This window comes from Lepisosteus platostomus, chromosome 4 (genome assembly GCF_059453375.1).
Source record: "Lepisosteus platostomus isolate fLepPlt1 chromosome 4, fLepPlt1.hap1, whole genome shotgun sequence".
Lineage (NCBI taxonomy): Eukaryota > Metazoa > Chordata > Actinopteri > Semionotiformes > Lepisosteidae > Lepisosteus > Lepisosteus platostomus.
In genome coordinates, this window is record NC_142614.1 from 8,811,232 (window position 1) to 8,826,907 (window position 15,676).

Below are 15,676 nucleotides of genomic sequence, written 5' to 3' on the forward strand. Positions count from 1 at the left end.
ACAAGGGCTGACCGATTTCCACCAGTGGGTGTGGAAGGCAGCTCCTCTGGTGGTCTTTGTACAACCTAAAATAGTTGTCCTTTTCCGTAAGACCCCCAACCCTTCCTCCAGCAAAACAGCACACCAGCTTACTTCAGAAGCTGTTCAGTAAAGAAAGATCTTGGCATCCATAATACCTAAAGGGCAGTTTCTCTTCAATACCCCTTAGCCTTAGTAGGACTCCTTCAATGTGCAGGAAGACCCTTCTGCCTCAGAAATATAGAAACTTAGCCCCATATCCTCTTAAGAAAGGGTTTCTACAGTGTGAACAGGTTCTCTCTATGAGGCCCCAGACTGTGCAGTTACTATTTCCATTCTTACTTCAAGTAGTGAGCCAACTGCAAACACCTCAAGATTAGGGGGACTGCATTTGCAAGACAGGTCTTTAGAAGCAAAGCATGATTGTCAAAGAAAAAAAACTGAAACTCCAAAAGAACCCATTTATTTTTTAAAATACTGTCAAATTTTACAGATTTATGTTCTGGATTAAAGATCTTGATCTCCTCACGGCAACCAGCAGCAGAGCACAGACCACAAGTATTGTATAGACAGCCACGGCCATCAGCCCATAGCTGAAGAACTGGGGCACTGGGGAAAGAGAACAAGATAAGGGTCAGAGATCATTAGAGGCTCTTAGCAGCTGCAATACCAAGTCTCACCTTCATTGGAGGAGACCACTGTGTCCAGAACTGGGAGCTCCGAGTCCACCACGATCACTTCCCCACTGGACACTAGGACAGTTTCTTTGGAAGAGTCCTTCTGCATGGGATCAACAGTTCGTTCTACAGAGAAGACATTAATAAACCTCAGTTCCATGCTAGACATGCAACACCAAAAAGTCATAGGCCTTTACTGGAGGCTACTTGGTTATCACATTTTCATTGGCAGATTAACTCACTTCTTCTGCCACAGGTGGGCACACAGCGGTCAGTAGCAGTCGGCTGGCACACTGCTGCACTACAGTGGATGAACACCTGGAGAGAGCACAGCAAGGGTCACTGCACAGCCCAGGACCAGCCACCACCTCCTTCCCCACAAGCTGCTCCCTACCTTCTCCATCAGAGGCACCTGAGAGGCAGGATCCACAAAAGTGAACATCTGAATCATGAAGCGCTGGTAGTGCGTTGGGTACAGCAGCCCTGAGGAGCCACCCACAGGGATCAAGGTGGTCTGGTAGTTGTCACCTCCGTAGGGACACCTGCAAGGACAGCAACAGGGAGGGTGAGCCCTGCCACAAGGGGACACTACTGAGACAAGCCAGTCGGAGCCACAGGGGTCAGGTTACCCAGCAACCAGAAGGCTCCAGCTGGGCTGGCTGAGAGGACTGGGAGTGGAAGTGGCCCAGCAGTCCCCCAGGGTCAGGACAATGTTGGGGTCAGTCCTCGCCAAGATGCGGACCTCCACATAGACAGGATCCTGCAGCACCTTGGTCACAGGGTAGTCCAGGTCACTGTAGTAGGAGTCATACAGCTCTCCTGAGGACAAGAGCAGCAGCGGGGTTCAGCAGAAGCCCCACACACTCGGCTCACACAGCCCAAGGCCCGACAGCTACCTCTTGCAATCCTGAGCTCCACACGGAGAGGTCCTGGAGACACTGCCGGAGGGGGTGGGGAGACCGTGTAGACCACAGCCCGCACTGGAACAAGGTCATCGTCTGCATACCTGCACTGGAAGAACAGCCTGGAGAGAGAAGCAGGCAGTCATGGGATCCAGCAAGACCAGAGCACTCTGGGAAGCAGCAGCAGCTGCTCACTCACTTGTAGAAACTGTCCCTTGTGATGGAGCCAGCAGGTCCCCCAATCACAGCAAATGTTGAGGACATCATGTTCTCATACACCACAGCACCACCTTCAATCTGGAGGAAGGACACATGAACAAGGTCAGGAATCACCACAGGAACAACATCCTCAGCTGAAGGATCAAGCCCCTCACCTTCATGCTGGTGCCACAGGCACTGACTGGGAACTGGAACATGGCAAAGCCAGCAGTGGTGCTAACAGGGCCACAGGGGGCACTCCTGCCCCCCTGCAGGCTGACTGAATCCAGGCTCAGCTGAGGGCTGGTGGCATTCCTGGACACGACCACCACAAACTGGCCATCCCTGGTGCACTGGACAGTCACTGGAGGAAAGATTATGCATATGAAAGCCCATTATCAGATAACATAGCATTACCAGTCCAAAATAAAATAAAAAAAAAAACAACTTACCTTCATAACTGTAATAACAGCGCTGTCTGCCACTCTGGTCAAAGCAGCAGTTTTTAGCTTCACAGTCAGCTTTACTGATAGTTGAGTCTCCACACACCATCTTATCAGTTTCCTTAACCAGGCATTTCTGAACCTGGGCTGAGGACACACCCAGCTGGGCCAACAACAACCACACAAGCCCAGTGGCACTCAGGCTGCTCCTGCATCTCTCCATCATAGAACTCAACAAAGGGATAACAAGCTGGGCAGGCCAGCTGCTTAAGTACTCCTGCGCCCTGAAAGGCCGAGGTCAGCTATTGGGTAATCGCTCAGTACTGGAGCCACAGCTTGGGCAAGAGTGGTGTCAGCCAATCAGACGCCTTGGCCGGACCTTTGCTTCTGCACTGATTGGGCTGATTGTAAAGGACAGAGCTCAGGTGTGTCCAGTTAGGTCTTTGTGAGTTCCAAAATCACACTTTATGACACTTTATGCATCATTCTAGCAACAATTAGTTGAGTAACCATAAGCGCTCCATGTACTGTATAGCAAACCTAAGGCCTTCGTGGTCGCTGTGTTTGTGCTGGTCTGCGATTGAAACCGCCAAGCAGTGTGCGGTCACACAGGTCTTTCACAGCGCGATGTAACAAACCCGGGACCGATTATTCTCTCTGGAGCGGATCTGTTGTTTATTGTAGGCACTCCAGAGTTTCTAGAGTGAAAAGCCAGTGGCACAGTGCAGCTGCAAGAGACAGGAGCTGCAAAGGAAATTGAATGTCTTTATGAGAGGACACTCACAGCAGAACCAGCTTTGGGTGAAAGTGCCTTCTCAATTCAGTTCAATTAATTCAATTCAACTTTATTGTCATTATACTTACACAGGTGCATAGTATAATGAAAAGTGTTTCTCATGAGTCACTCAGGTGCAGTATATAAATAGGACAGAAGATAAGACAATAGACAGTAACACAATAACAATAACAGTGTAATAACATAACATAAATAACATGTAATCAAAACTGTGCAAAATTCCGCAAACAGAGAAAATATAACAGGACAAAAACAGTGCAAGGTAATTCTTGGAACAGTGCAAAAATAGTATGGTGATTAATAAATATTACGACTGATGCAGTTTTACTGAGCTATCGAAGGGACAGTACAATTTTGGCTTACATGTGTGTGTAGTGGTGTTGGAGTACAGTCCTTGTGGGTACAGGAGGACGTTAGGAGAGATCATAATATGATGGGAGGGCGTGGGGGCGTCACCAACTTGACTGCTCTGGGGAAGAAGCTATTTTGGAGTCTAGTTGTGTGTGACTGGAGTGACCGGAACCTTCTGCAAGATGGTAGGGGAACAAACAAGCTATGACTGGGGTGAGTGGGGTCAGACATAATTTTGGTGGCTTTTTTCAGACTCCAGGTGTTGTAGATTTCCTGGATGCTAAGGCTCCAGGAAATCTAGGCTTGATTCTCAATTGATCAATCAATCAATCGTCTTCCGAAATTTAATTGCAATGTATTTAGGGCACCTGAGCAGTTAGTCGGCTATGCGGAGAACGCATCCAAAACCCTGCTGTAACAAAGAATCCACGGGCAGCCTCTCAACTCCACCGCCCACTACAGTCGCTAGAGGGCGACAGTGTCAGCTGTGCTGGGCGGTTCCTTCTGCGGGCAGTGGGCTGCGTGTCCTCTGTCCGAGCCCTGGCGCGCGCAGTTCAGCAGAGAGACCCCCCTACCTCCTGGCTGTGCGCCCCATTTCCCCATTCCCTTGCTTCAGGTAGAGGTGCTTTAAACAGCCCACGTGATATAAAGGCTGTAGTATTATGACCACTATATTAGATCGCGCTGAATTGAGCTGGTTCTTCCAAGCGATCCACCGCGCTATTGTCAGCTGTAGGGATGACGTGATCGCCGGAAGTGCTCGAACTGAACCCCATACCGGGACAACAAGGTGCCTCGGAAGAGTCCGGGTAACCTGGGACCGGCTGGTCACCCTCGCAGAACTCCCTCTTTACCCATCAAACCACTGTAAGGTAGAAAGTGGTTTGGCAAATGACATGACATAATAATAACAACAATAATAATTAAACATGGATTTACAGATGCGCGATGCACATTTTGATCAACACGGGCAACAGTGCCCAGTATATCACGCGGTCCCAAAGCGTTAAAACGGCTCTTTTTAACAGTCGCGCTAACTTTTCTCACCGACAGCTCCATACGTATAGGAAACGCATGTCTCGGGTGAAGTTATGAGGCCACGTTAATGTGATGACGGCCGCGCTCCGTGGCGGCGCTTTTTGTCCTGGCTGGTATCCGTCCCGCGCTCCACCCCACCCGTAACTCCAGTACAACCATCGCCAGGCGAGTGAGCGGCGGGGAGAGACGAAGCTTGCTCGTGTAGGCTTCTGGAGGATCGAGGGCAGGGTTTCCTTGTTGCCGGAACTAGCTGCTTTTGGGATGTGGAGGGAAGGCGATTAGCGTTGGGGACTCCCGGAGGAAGACTGATAATTGTCTTCATCACTCTGTTCCGATATATGCCACTGAGAGCTGGTGTGTGGGGAGAGCACTGGTGCACTATGGCTGCTGTCGCATCATCCAGGTGGGGCTGCACACTGGTGGTGGTGGAGGGGATCCCCATTACCTGTAAAGCACTTTGAGTGGAGCGTCCAGAAAAGAACTATAGAAGTGGAATGAATTATTCTTATTCTTTTAGCAAGTTAGTCTGCATGGACAGACGGGTGTTTTTATTGGAGTAGCGCAGCTTGCAGCGGGTACAAACTGCGAACCTTCCTCAAACGTATTATATTGGAAAGACCACTGTGTGCACTAAGAAACGCAAAAGCGCTTTCACCAAGCGAGGCCTTCAAAGGAAAGCCCGGAGCTCTGGAGTTTACTGTGGGTACAAAAACAAACTGTTCTCGGCTGCTGTAAGATTGACCTCTTCCCATACTGGCGGTACAGGAGCTGCCGAGTTGCTATTAGCAATTACTGTCTGTAAATCGGAACTGCTTACAAGAACGAAAAAGACCGTCTGCTACAGTGTGGGACTTCGAAGATGACATAACCCAGCTGTCTGACCTGCGCGATCGGTTTCTATTGCAGGGTGTTAAATTGAGTTTTTTCACTGGCATGCTATTGCTGTTCTGGCCACCAGGGGTCCCCGTTGCACCAGAAGAACCCGCCTCGGGCTTTCCTCTCCTTCCAGCGGCGCGGCTGAGCCGACATCCTGCAGAGAGGCGCGCACTCAGCGCCTCTGCGTGACGTCACGGAGCTCAGCCGCTCCCGGACCTCCTTGAGCCTCCAGCTCGGCTCTGAGAAGGGAAGCTGACCGGCACTGGTTACACAAAAGGGGGAGGGCAGGTCTCCAGCAAACCTGCCAACTGTACCGTTTTTGCTTTTCTTTTTTATTGCATTTCTAACAAATGAAAGGAGATAAAACACTCTACTTTACAATACAAAAGTCCATCTTCAGTGCCTTGCGGTCATTAGCTTCCCTGCAGCACATTTAGCTCTGAGAAGTTCTCTAGAAGTCACAAACAGCAGGAATCCTGCTAAGCAATCATGTTATAAGCAGGTGTGTGTTCCTCAATGTCTGACATTGCATATCGGCTACGACTTCAATTAACTCTGACTCGAGGTCCAGACTGCCAGCTCCCAGAGCTGCTGTTTAAACAGGCTCTGTGCTCTGGCTGTATGGGATTGTACAATAGCCTCAGAAGGCCTCCTGTTGGCTAATCTGTTCAGAGTCTGGGGCCAGAGTGCTGTTTTCTACAGAGGAGAAAGGTACAGATGGAGTTCTTTGTGTGCCTGAATGACTCTGGAAGGGTTGTTGCCCTTTGTATGAAGTATGACCTCTTAACCGCAACCAGCCCTTCCTGTCTCAGGTTCACGCTGCACCAGAGTGTGGGAGAGGAAAGGCTCTGAAAAATCCATGGCCTTCTTATTTTCTCACCTATTTTATTTCTGGGATATTTGCAATAGAGACGTCCATTCCAGACAATCCTCATAACCCAACGTACACTCACCAGCTCACATGGTCATGAAGATGTAAAATAGCAGACAGGATGGGCACATAGGCTGGTTGTACGCATTGTGTGATGGCTTCCTTTCCCTCTCTGCTTGTTTCTAGGCATTTCTAGTCTTCACATAGTTGTCTGAAACAGAAATGTGTCCGAGCAGAGTTTCAGAATCATCTGAAGCCGATTCACAGAAGACCTAACCCCCAGACACCCACCGAGAACCGGAAGGAGAAGCCTGGTTTTTGCTAAAGCCTGGTGAAACCTCTGGGGGACCTGACTGTGAGCCTGGCCTTGGCATCCAGGACAGCAAACACCGGATAGACCTTCTCCAGGAAGGAGTTGGAGAAGGTGTAGATGTGGGACTGGGTCTCTGCATTGTAGAAGGACACCTGGCCTTCCTCATAGTCTAGGTAGACGCCCATCACCTGCGGCAGCAGCGAGAGAGGGAGCTCTGTGGGGGGCTCCGTGCAGGCCCTGAAAGTCCTCGTGCTGCACCAAAGCAGCCAGTAGCCTCCCTGGGGGTGCGTGGTCACACGGCCCTTCCTCTTAGAGGAGGAGGAGGTCACCCCCAGTTTCCAGCCTCCGCTGTTTGGAAGGTCCACCTCCCAGTAGTGTCGCCCAGAGGAGAAGCCCTCCCAGGCCAGGACACATGGAGTGCTGTCGAAGCGCTGAGGCCCGTCGGGAGCACTGCCCTCCAAGTCTCCCAGCTCCACCGTCTTGTTCTCCTCGGAGAGGACGAGCCAGGAGTGGCTGGTCTTGGGATCTAGCTCCACTTCGGCTGGGATAACATACAACAGGCACTGAACTTCAGGCATTGGAGTTACCTTCCAAAATACACTCCAAAATAACAGCAGGACCCCCTCCCCGTTGGTCACACACAAGTGTAATCGGCCAAAAAAAGCAAATGCCTTTGCAATTGTGGTGTGACAGATACAGCATTCAACAGCTCATGGGCACACCTAGACTCAACAGCTCACAGTCGCACATACGCTCAACAGCTCACAGTCTCACATACACTCAACAGCTCACAGTCACAATGCTCACTATGCTCAGAGCTTTTCCTATAGCAAGAAGAGTGAGGAAGTATAAGCAATATATTTTCTAGACACCTGAGTCAATCGTCCAGAGGTGCTGACTATTAATTACCTTTATAATGCAATGACTGAGATCTCAAAGAAAATCCAATTAGAATTACTTGGATTCTTTATGAAAAAATACCACCATTAAGTATTATTGAATACCTTTCTCCTGAGAGTTTTACACACATTTCTTTTCTTTTTGCTGTGCTTTCTTATAGTTCTACTATGATGAAACCCCCTAACCCTTGGAAACCCACTGTTATGGATCAGCAGTGCAGTGTAGTACAATCGGAGGCATTCGCAAGGGAAAATCCCGACAGCATTCAGTGTGAAGAAAAGTGTCGAAAGGCTGATAAAACTCAGTGAAACACAGTAAACCCAGGTAAAATGCACAAGGAGGCCACAGTAATGGGCCATGAGGACCAGCCTGTGCCAGTCGCTGTAATGTTATTGCAGTGGACGATGCTGCACCAGCAGTGAATCAGACAGTACCTGCAGCGCTGCAGATCCATGTCCAGACTGAAAAAACAAAACAAAACAGGAAGGCACTTCTTAAACAAGCGTGTTACAGCTTCATGAGGTTTCCCCAACCGTCCCCATGACAGCCCTTGTGTGTTGTACAGAGTAGCTCAGTCATTACCTGAGTGGGGGATGTATCTTGGCGTACCTGTTTCACAACAGGGAACACAAAAACAGATCAATCGGACAAGTCAGGTCCAGAAACAGATCAATCAGACAAGTCAAGGCAAAGCACAAAGCAGTTTGTTATCAGAATCACTGCAAACACTTCCTGTACAAGGCCAAACTTTGGTGCCTTCTGGGTACATTCCTGCGGACAGCGCTCTGTCCCAGGTTTTTCTCTCTATACCAGCCAGTCTCATGGGGTCAATTTCGCATTTTTCAATTGACGACTGTGTTTGTTTTATTATTATCGTATCTTTTTTGGAATCGAATTTCTTGTGCGCTGTTCAATTTCCTATGCGCGCTGATTTCATAACAGCTTTAACGGTATATAAACAGTATATATCGAGAAGAGTCTCCCCTTTCTTCTGACCCGGAGGTGTGGGCTGGGAGAAGGACAATGCACTCACCCGTTTTCCAAGCCCTCTGTCTGGCAGACAACCAGAGCTGAGGCACGTCCCCCTGTGAGAAGAGAAGGCAGTCAGAGTGACAGGGGAAGGCAGAGTGTTTGGGGCAGGAGTGGACCTGGAATGACTTTGCATCTAGTTGTCCACACTGATTCTTCCTTCTTCCTGAGTGGACTCTGGTTTCTGTAATCTAACTACAGAATCCCTTTTGCAGCATCCTAATGTCCAGGATATTTTGAACACCTTTATAACTCCAGATTTATATGCATGTTTTAAAATTGAGTTTGGCTTTTGCTACATGTCCTGCAGGGTCCACCTCCTATAAGGCGGATGGCCTCTGGACCCTCACCTCCTCTCTGAGCAGGGACCAGGTGATGAACTCCAGAAGAGGAAGGACAGGGGCCAGGCTCCTCTTCCTCAGGCCCTTCTTCAGGATCTGCCTCACCTCCTCCTCAGAGATAGAGTGGACCTGCACAGCACAGACACACCCAGCGTGAGAGAGACTAGCACTAAAGGGGAAAAGAACTTACCCAGCAAGTCAAAACTGACGAGCCCAGAAGTGAGGGACCAGTCTAACATCCTGTGGAGCTCAAAGATATCCACAGACCGAATCTGGATTTCACAATGACACCATGAGAGGCAGCTCAGCAGTCAGCGCACTGGTTTGGTTCTTGAGTCACCTTTGGATTTCTTTCTCTTAAAGGGGAACTGTGGTTCCCATTTCCCAGACCCGTTATTAAATATCAACAATATAAATTAATTGACGGTGTCACAAAATTTTACAAATTGAGAACTAAGCACAAAATTGTGAACTGTGTGAAAGTATTATATGGTCGCTATTGTTGTCACAAACCCCTGATCTTGCCATGGGCGAGCGTGAGAGTTCCTACGAACTGCAACGTGAAACAGCCCTTCCTGCTCACTAGTCACTGTAATGACTAATGTAATGTGATGTACAAGTGAATAAGTACAAGTTGTGCTGCACACATTTCACTGCAGAGATGTTCAGAGTTAACAAGGAAGTAGTATTTGTTGGCAAAACCGTCTAAAATTCGCAAGCAATATTTCTACTGGATTAAAAGACATGCATTCTCAAGCCTGCTTGTTTACACAGTTAAAGGGCCACTTCACCAGATGTTTTGTTTTCTCGTTCTGAGTTGCAGACCTCAGGTTGTTGTGCTTATCTGGAATTTTCACCTATTTTGTGATTTGAATTGTTATTGTGTACATTTTACATACATTGTGGTTTGAAATGCACTCATCAATGCCGATTCTTTCTAACCCTGAAATATAAAAATAGCGTTGCAGGTCCCCTTTAAGACATTCACAGGGACTCTGCCATCATTGTGTGTGGGACTTTCGAACGTGTGCTGAGGCCCTGAATGCAAGTGCCCTGTTTTTCCATGACCAAAACCCCACGACCTCTGACCTCTGATGCAGACTGCAGCTCTCGGGCCCAATCCATGATCCTCTGCCGTTTTGTCTCCCTGCTCTGCTTGTCACCCACATCCTTGTGTCCTCCTGCATCTCGGACCTCTGGCCCGGGCTTCTGCGGACAAAGCTGACAGGGGTGGTTCGGTGAAAGATGGGAAGATGGATTTCCAGTTGGACAACACCTACAAGGTCCCGGATCCCTGGAGACCTCAGCCCGTTGTCTCTCACCCTGTCCAGCTCGGCTGCCCACTGCAGGATGAGCCGGCGACTCTCCTCCAGGCTGCGCTCTGTCCCCGGGCTGGTGGTGGCGCCTCCCTCCTGCCCTGGGCCGGGGGTCCTCCTCCCGGCATCCTTCCGTCTCCCCCCTCCCTCACTGCCGCACTGCACACATTTGAACAGCCACTGCTTGAAACAGGCTCCTCTGGCCCCTGAGCTCTCCTGCCTCCTGCTGCCCGTCTCCGTCGCAGTCCTGCCCAACATTCCCTCTAATTTCTAATGCCTTGCGTGCGCAAAAATCTAATGTTGTGCCAATTTTTTTCCCCAGTGACAAAAACTTCTGCACACTAAATTGAGTGTACGTAAAATTGTAAAGCTGAAATTATTTTTTGCAAATATAGTCACTCTCATAGAAGCATCGAGATCCAAAAGACTGGGACGGAGATTCAACGAGCCCAGTCATGGAGACCGAGTGTGGAGCGAGCATGAGCAGGGAGGTACGAGACGACGAGAGCAGAGATATCGATTAATCGAATAGCAGTAATAATGCACACAGCCAAGTTGGGCCTCTCGCAGCCAGTCTCATGGGGTCAATTTCGCATTTTTCAATGGACGGCCGTGTTTGTTTTATTATTATCGTATCTGTTTTGGAATTTAATTTCTTGTGCGCTGTTCAATTTCCTATGTGCGCTGATTTCATAACAGCTTAGAGGGAACATTGGTCCTGACCCCTCCTCCCGTGTCTCCCTCTGCCTCTCAGCATGGCCCCTCCTGCTCCCTGAGCTCTGCGTTTCAGCCCCACAGCTAACTTCTTCAATTCCGCCTTAATAATATTAATTCCTGACACCTATATAGCACTTTTCTGGATGCTCCACTCAAAGCGCTTTACAGGTAATAGGGATCCCCTCCCCCACCACCATCTGTGCTCTCGTCGTCTCGTACCTCCCTGCTCATGCTTGCTCCACACTCAGTCTCCACGACTGGGCTCGTTGAATCGCCGTCCTGGTCTTTTGGATCTCTATGCTTCTTTGAGAGTGACTATATTAACAAAAATAATTTCAGGTTTACAATTTTACTCACACTCAATTTAGTGTGCAGAAGTTTTTGTCACGGGGGGAAAAAACAGTGTGCAGCCCTACCTGGATGATGCAACGGCAGCCATAGTGCACCAGCAGTCTCCCCCCACACCAGCTCTCAGTGGGGAGGAGAACAGAGTGATGAAGCCAGTTCAGAGAGGGGGATTATTAGGAGGCCATGATTGGTAAAGGCCAGGGGGAAATTTGGCCAGGACGCCGGGGTAACGGCCCTACTCTTTTTGAGAAATGCCCTAGAATTTTTCATGTACTCAGAGAGTGAGGACCCATGTTTTATGTCTCATACAAAGGAAGGTTCCTTTTTACAGTATGGTGTCCCTGTCACTATTCTGGGGCATTAGAACCCACACAGACTACAGGGTGAGCTCCCCCTGCTGGTCCCACTAACACCTCTTCCAGCAGCAACCTTTCCCAGGAAGTCTCCCATCCAGGTACTGACCAGGCTCACACCTGCTGAGCTTCAGTGGGGCTGCAGATGTCTTATCACATGACAACTCCCTTGCTCATGCAGTGGTTTGAAATCTTCACTATTTTGAGAATGGAAAGACGGTTCAGATCAAGGAAGGAAATAAGGCTTTAAAATAAGGTCCAGGAAACTAAAAGAGAGCTGTGCAGGAGGTCCAGGAGTCAGCAGGACCTGGAAGTCCAGACACAGATCACTGTCCCCACCACTACTGGCCATTAAACCGCCCACACTTGTTTCTGACCCAGACGCCCTCCCCCTCCCTCTGTCTTCCTCTCCACACCTTGCACACCTGCTCCACGTCCTGGGCCAGCTGCGTGATAACCTTCACACACTCCTCCAGGCTGCGCAGTGCATCCAGGCTGGGCGACTGAGAACAAAGAACCACGAGGGGGTGGATTACAGCCCTGTCCTGGCCAGTGGATTACGGCCCTGCCCTGGCCAGTGGATTACAGCCCCGCTCTGGGATTGCCAGGGATTCGGAGGTGGGGAGCAATAACCTCCTCAGCTCTCCATCAGAAGACTTAATTAAGAGATTTTCAAAGACTTGTTCAATTAAGCAATTAAGGCTCAATTAAAGTTCTTATTTGCTGCCTGATTAAGGCAGGTGCCCCACAACCCAGGACAGTTTCTCCTAAAAATAAAACCCTTCCCAGATACCCTGCAGTTAATTATACACTGCAGACAGAAAGAAACTATCTACCTTGCCGTCCAGGTTCGGTTTAACCCAGGGCTCTGACCCGTTTGCCATGGCTCTCTCCAGCTGCTCGCTGGTCATGCGGCAGGGCACGCTGCTGACCACGGTCAAGTGCTCGTTCAGACCTCTGAGCGAGTCTGCAGAGTAAGAGAGATGCCGACCCTTAAACACCTTTTACTTAATTCTTCAAGTTTGTTCATGAGGTCGTGTGCACATTGGCGCCCTGCTGTGGGCGGAGCCTGTCCGCGCAGACTGTGTCTCCTGCGGGACCAAGACCGACACGCCAACTGTGTATAACATCATCATCGCACCATGGCGACATCGGACAAAATTCTATCGGTCAATTGCAACAAACAGAGCAGCGTGCTAACTCCTAACGCAGCTCCGTGCTAAACCAGTGTGCAACCTTAAGACTAATTGCAACGAACGTGACCGCTCAAATTTGTCCGCGGCACAGTACTAAACCAGTTCTCAATTGCAACAAACCCAAGGTAGGAGCCCTCTGGAGGACAGATGCGAGACATTACCCTTGCCTCTCCCCACGATCTTCCTGGCCATGTTCACCACCGCTATAGATCAGCGACAGGAAGCTCATCTCCTCACGTGGACACTCTGGGACGGGACTCGGAGCTCACTTCCTCCTGTGGACACTCTGAGACGGGACACGGATGGACAGAACTAGGCTCAGAGACGATCCGCGTGGAGTTCAGCTCCGAGGCGGCGCTGGGGCGAGGACGCCGCCTCAGGCCACTCCGAGACAGAAATACCAACGGCCCCACAGAGGATCAAGGAAGTCAGAAGTATTTACAAAAAAATCCGGTTATTATAGTGACAGGAATCGTTCAGCCGAAGACGTTCGATTATTGCGATTAAGTCATAAAAACATTCATAAAAGTGTACAGCCCGTAATCATATATCTAAGAGTTTATGACACGACACGTTTTCAGTGCTATACATACAGGTAACCAGGTCACCAGTGAGAAATGAATACCGATGTTTGAAATAACACGAACTAGTGAAGGGCTTCGAGTTTTTTATTTATTTTTTCACAGCTATATTTAGCTGTAGAATGTGAATCTTGTTTCCGAAACATTTGACTGAGTGAACGAAACGGTGAATCGATCAATATTGATACGAAATGTCGTTGCAGCGGTACAGCGCTAATTCGAGTTAGCGTTATAAATAAAATGGTAAAAGAGCACGTTTTCTAACACACAGCACGTCGTTTTAACTGCATGTCACCAGAAACACGTCGTGTGAAGTCTGCGGTGGCTTCTAGCACAACATTTAGTCAATACTTTTTTGTAGATCGTGAAAGAAGTTTTCGACGTGGATGTTTTCCTCGGATTTCAATATATCCATATCATAAAAGGTGAACAACACGCAATGTTAAAGGTATGTAGGTGGAATGTGTTTTATTACATTTAGTTATCAATAAGATAAAGTTGCACAACTATCGTAAATACCCTGAAACCTTGGCTGCCAGACCTTCATAGTTATGAGGACAGTGTTTGTTTTTTTAAAAAATCGCTGTATAGTTTCCTAGAACCGGCCATAGCCAGCTGGGAAAGATACACGACCCGATACAAGTAGTCCGGGCATTTTTATGAGAGCATTTTCTCCGATTTCCTCTCAAATGTAGTCATACTTAACAGCTACCGTACACAGCGTCACAGACGGACGTGATTTCGCTGTGTTTCATTCGTTTGGCGCGATAAACCCGAAGACGGAGACGGAAACGCGGTTTTTAAACCAGATCTTGAAGATGGAACCACAACTCCCAAGTACATCTCGTTCGAGCAGCTCAAAAGCCAGAATCCATCCCATTTAACAAGCGAATGTAGTCGAATCACTTATCTCACTTGTTATCATTGACACCTTCACGAAGCTAAAGCTGTGTACTGCTCTGCTAGCAACTATAATATTCAGAATTATTACATAGTACGTCAGTACTGCGCAGCAGATACATTAGGAACGGGTCCGACGCGGTGCTGGTTACTGCTGTTAATCGTGTACCACCCAGGCCTTCGAAATCAATGATGGCAAACGAGTGGGAAAAAAAAGCCGCTCACCTTTCCGGTCTTCGTCGTCGTCCTCGCTTAGCCGAAACCGGCTTTCATTTCTACCGCAGCACCGAGACAACTTTCGACCTGCGCCGCTGGGTGCGTCCTCGTTAACGCGACAGCACTGATCTAAGCTTTAACGGCACCCAAGCGCTTATTATCCGCGTTAACATTGACCTTCGCCCCTCTATGGTATGAAATGCAGTGTAACGCATAAGGCCTCCATTGGTTGTGAGAGCCGCCTTACCAGCGCAGTGACGTCACCGCCTTTTGGCTCAAGCGGCTGGGTCGCTGTTGAGTGAGGCCGGAGGCCCGGGCTCGAGTTCCCGACGGAGGGAGGCCGACCTGAAGTGGTAGCGGCGAGGGCGCATACCCACGTGAACCCCCGAGCATTATAGCAGTAAACACCAGTACTGTACCTTGTTATAGGCTGTAAAGGCCCATGATAATGTCAATACAACTTGTAAAAACTATAGAAGATTATGCTGTGGATCTGCAAGAGGCATTTTATAATCCTTTTTTTCCTCCCCGGAAACCTCAAACCCCTTTTCTCAAGGAAGCAGGCAGTCACTGGAATGGACAGACACCTCCTGCGGAGAGGGGACCCAGCAACTCACCAGCTGGGACATGACAGTTTAATATCACCCTTTGAAAGTTAAGGCAGAGGAGAACAAACCACTCTGAATACATTTGTGGTATAGTTTTACAGTGACACTCCAACTAACACATAATAGTCTTCAACACACCTGTCTAGGGGCAAGAGTTTACTCACTTTGGGCTTTCAGACTCCAGAGCACATCATCTGGAGTGAGGGGGAGGAATAGGCTTGGAGTGGACACAATCACCTTTGTCCCAAAAAGCGAAAGCTGATAGCACATTCCATGAGATACTGGAGGATCACAGCTCCAACCCAGAATTCGGCAATCCAGTATCCATTGGATATGTTCTCTTCCGCAGAGTTCTGTGTGTAAGGAAAGTGGTTCCTTCCCTCAGTCCTTATTCCTTCTACAACCCAGCAATCAGCCAAAGGCATGTATTCAGAAGAGAATCTCAGAAAAGTGCAGATTCCAGCTTATACAGCTGGCAGCGGTTATGTTAATATACCAGGGACCATAAAGACGTACAGCTCAAGGGGTAATAACTGTACAAAAGAATTTATTGCATCTCATATATAATACAATCCATTTACAGAGGGTCATCCGAGTCAGCTGATTAATCACCGAGTGTCCCGTTCGACTGGAACGAGCTATCATGCGAGTTAGACTAAGGTTTCCAATTCAAAACAAATTGTTTAGA

At 48.8% G+C, this 15,676-nt stretch overlaps 2 protein-coding genes across 6 annotated transcripts; both read right to left on the reverse strand.

Moving 5' to 3' along the window:
- Nucleotides 1-465: 465 nt before the first annotated feature.
- Nucleotides 466-2,898, reverse strand: LOC148672453 (zona pellucida sperm-binding protein 4-like). Its single transcript, XM_088628190.1, has 9 exons — nucleotides 2,248-2,898; nucleotides 1,972-2,159; nucleotides 1,797-1,894; nucleotides 1,592-1,719; nucleotides 1,325-1,514; nucleotides 1,090-1,237; nucleotides 938-1,013; nucleotides 699-821; nucleotides 466-627 (listed from the first exon to the last, which is right to left on the reverse strand). The coding sequence occupies exons 1-9, from the start codon at nucleotides 2,462-2,464 to the stop codon at nucleotides 506-508; spliced, it is 1,290 nt and encodes a 429-aa protein (XP_088484316.1). The 5' UTR covers nucleotides 2,465-2,898; the 3' UTR covers nucleotides 466-505.
- Nucleotides 2,899-6,164: 3,266 nt separating this feature from the next.
- LOC148672454 (butyrophilin subfamily 3 member A1-like) lies at nucleotides 6,165-14,625 on the reverse strand. 5 transcript variants are annotated; one of them, XM_088628186.1, is made up of 11 exons: nucleotides 14,390-14,625; nucleotides 12,845-12,969; nucleotides 12,324-12,454; nucleotides 11,904-11,990; nucleotides 10,076-10,228; nucleotides 9,843-9,962; nucleotides 8,763-8,882; nucleotides 8,417-8,468; nucleotides 7,966-7,992; nucleotides 7,818-7,844; nucleotides 6,165-7,024 (listed from the first exon to the last, which is right to left on the reverse strand). In XM_088628186.1, the coding sequence occupies exons 2-11, from the start codon at nucleotides 12,873-12,875 to the stop codon at nucleotides 6,492-6,494; spliced, it is 1,281 nt and encodes a 426-aa protein (XP_088484312.1). In that variant the 5' UTR covers nucleotides 12,876-12,969; nucleotides 14,390-14,625; the 3' UTR covers nucleotides 6,165-6,491. The 5 variants fall into 5 exon arrangements, with proteins under 5 accessions (XP_088484312.1, XP_088484314.1, XP_088484311.1 ...); XM_088628188.1 differs by having other exon boundaries at nucleotides 9,843-9,974; nucleotides 12,804-12,969; XM_088628185.1 differs by having other exon boundaries at nucleotides 9,843-9,974; nucleotides 11,913-11,990; nucleotides 14,390-14,623.
- Nucleotides 14,626-15,676: the final 1,051 nt, after the last annotated feature.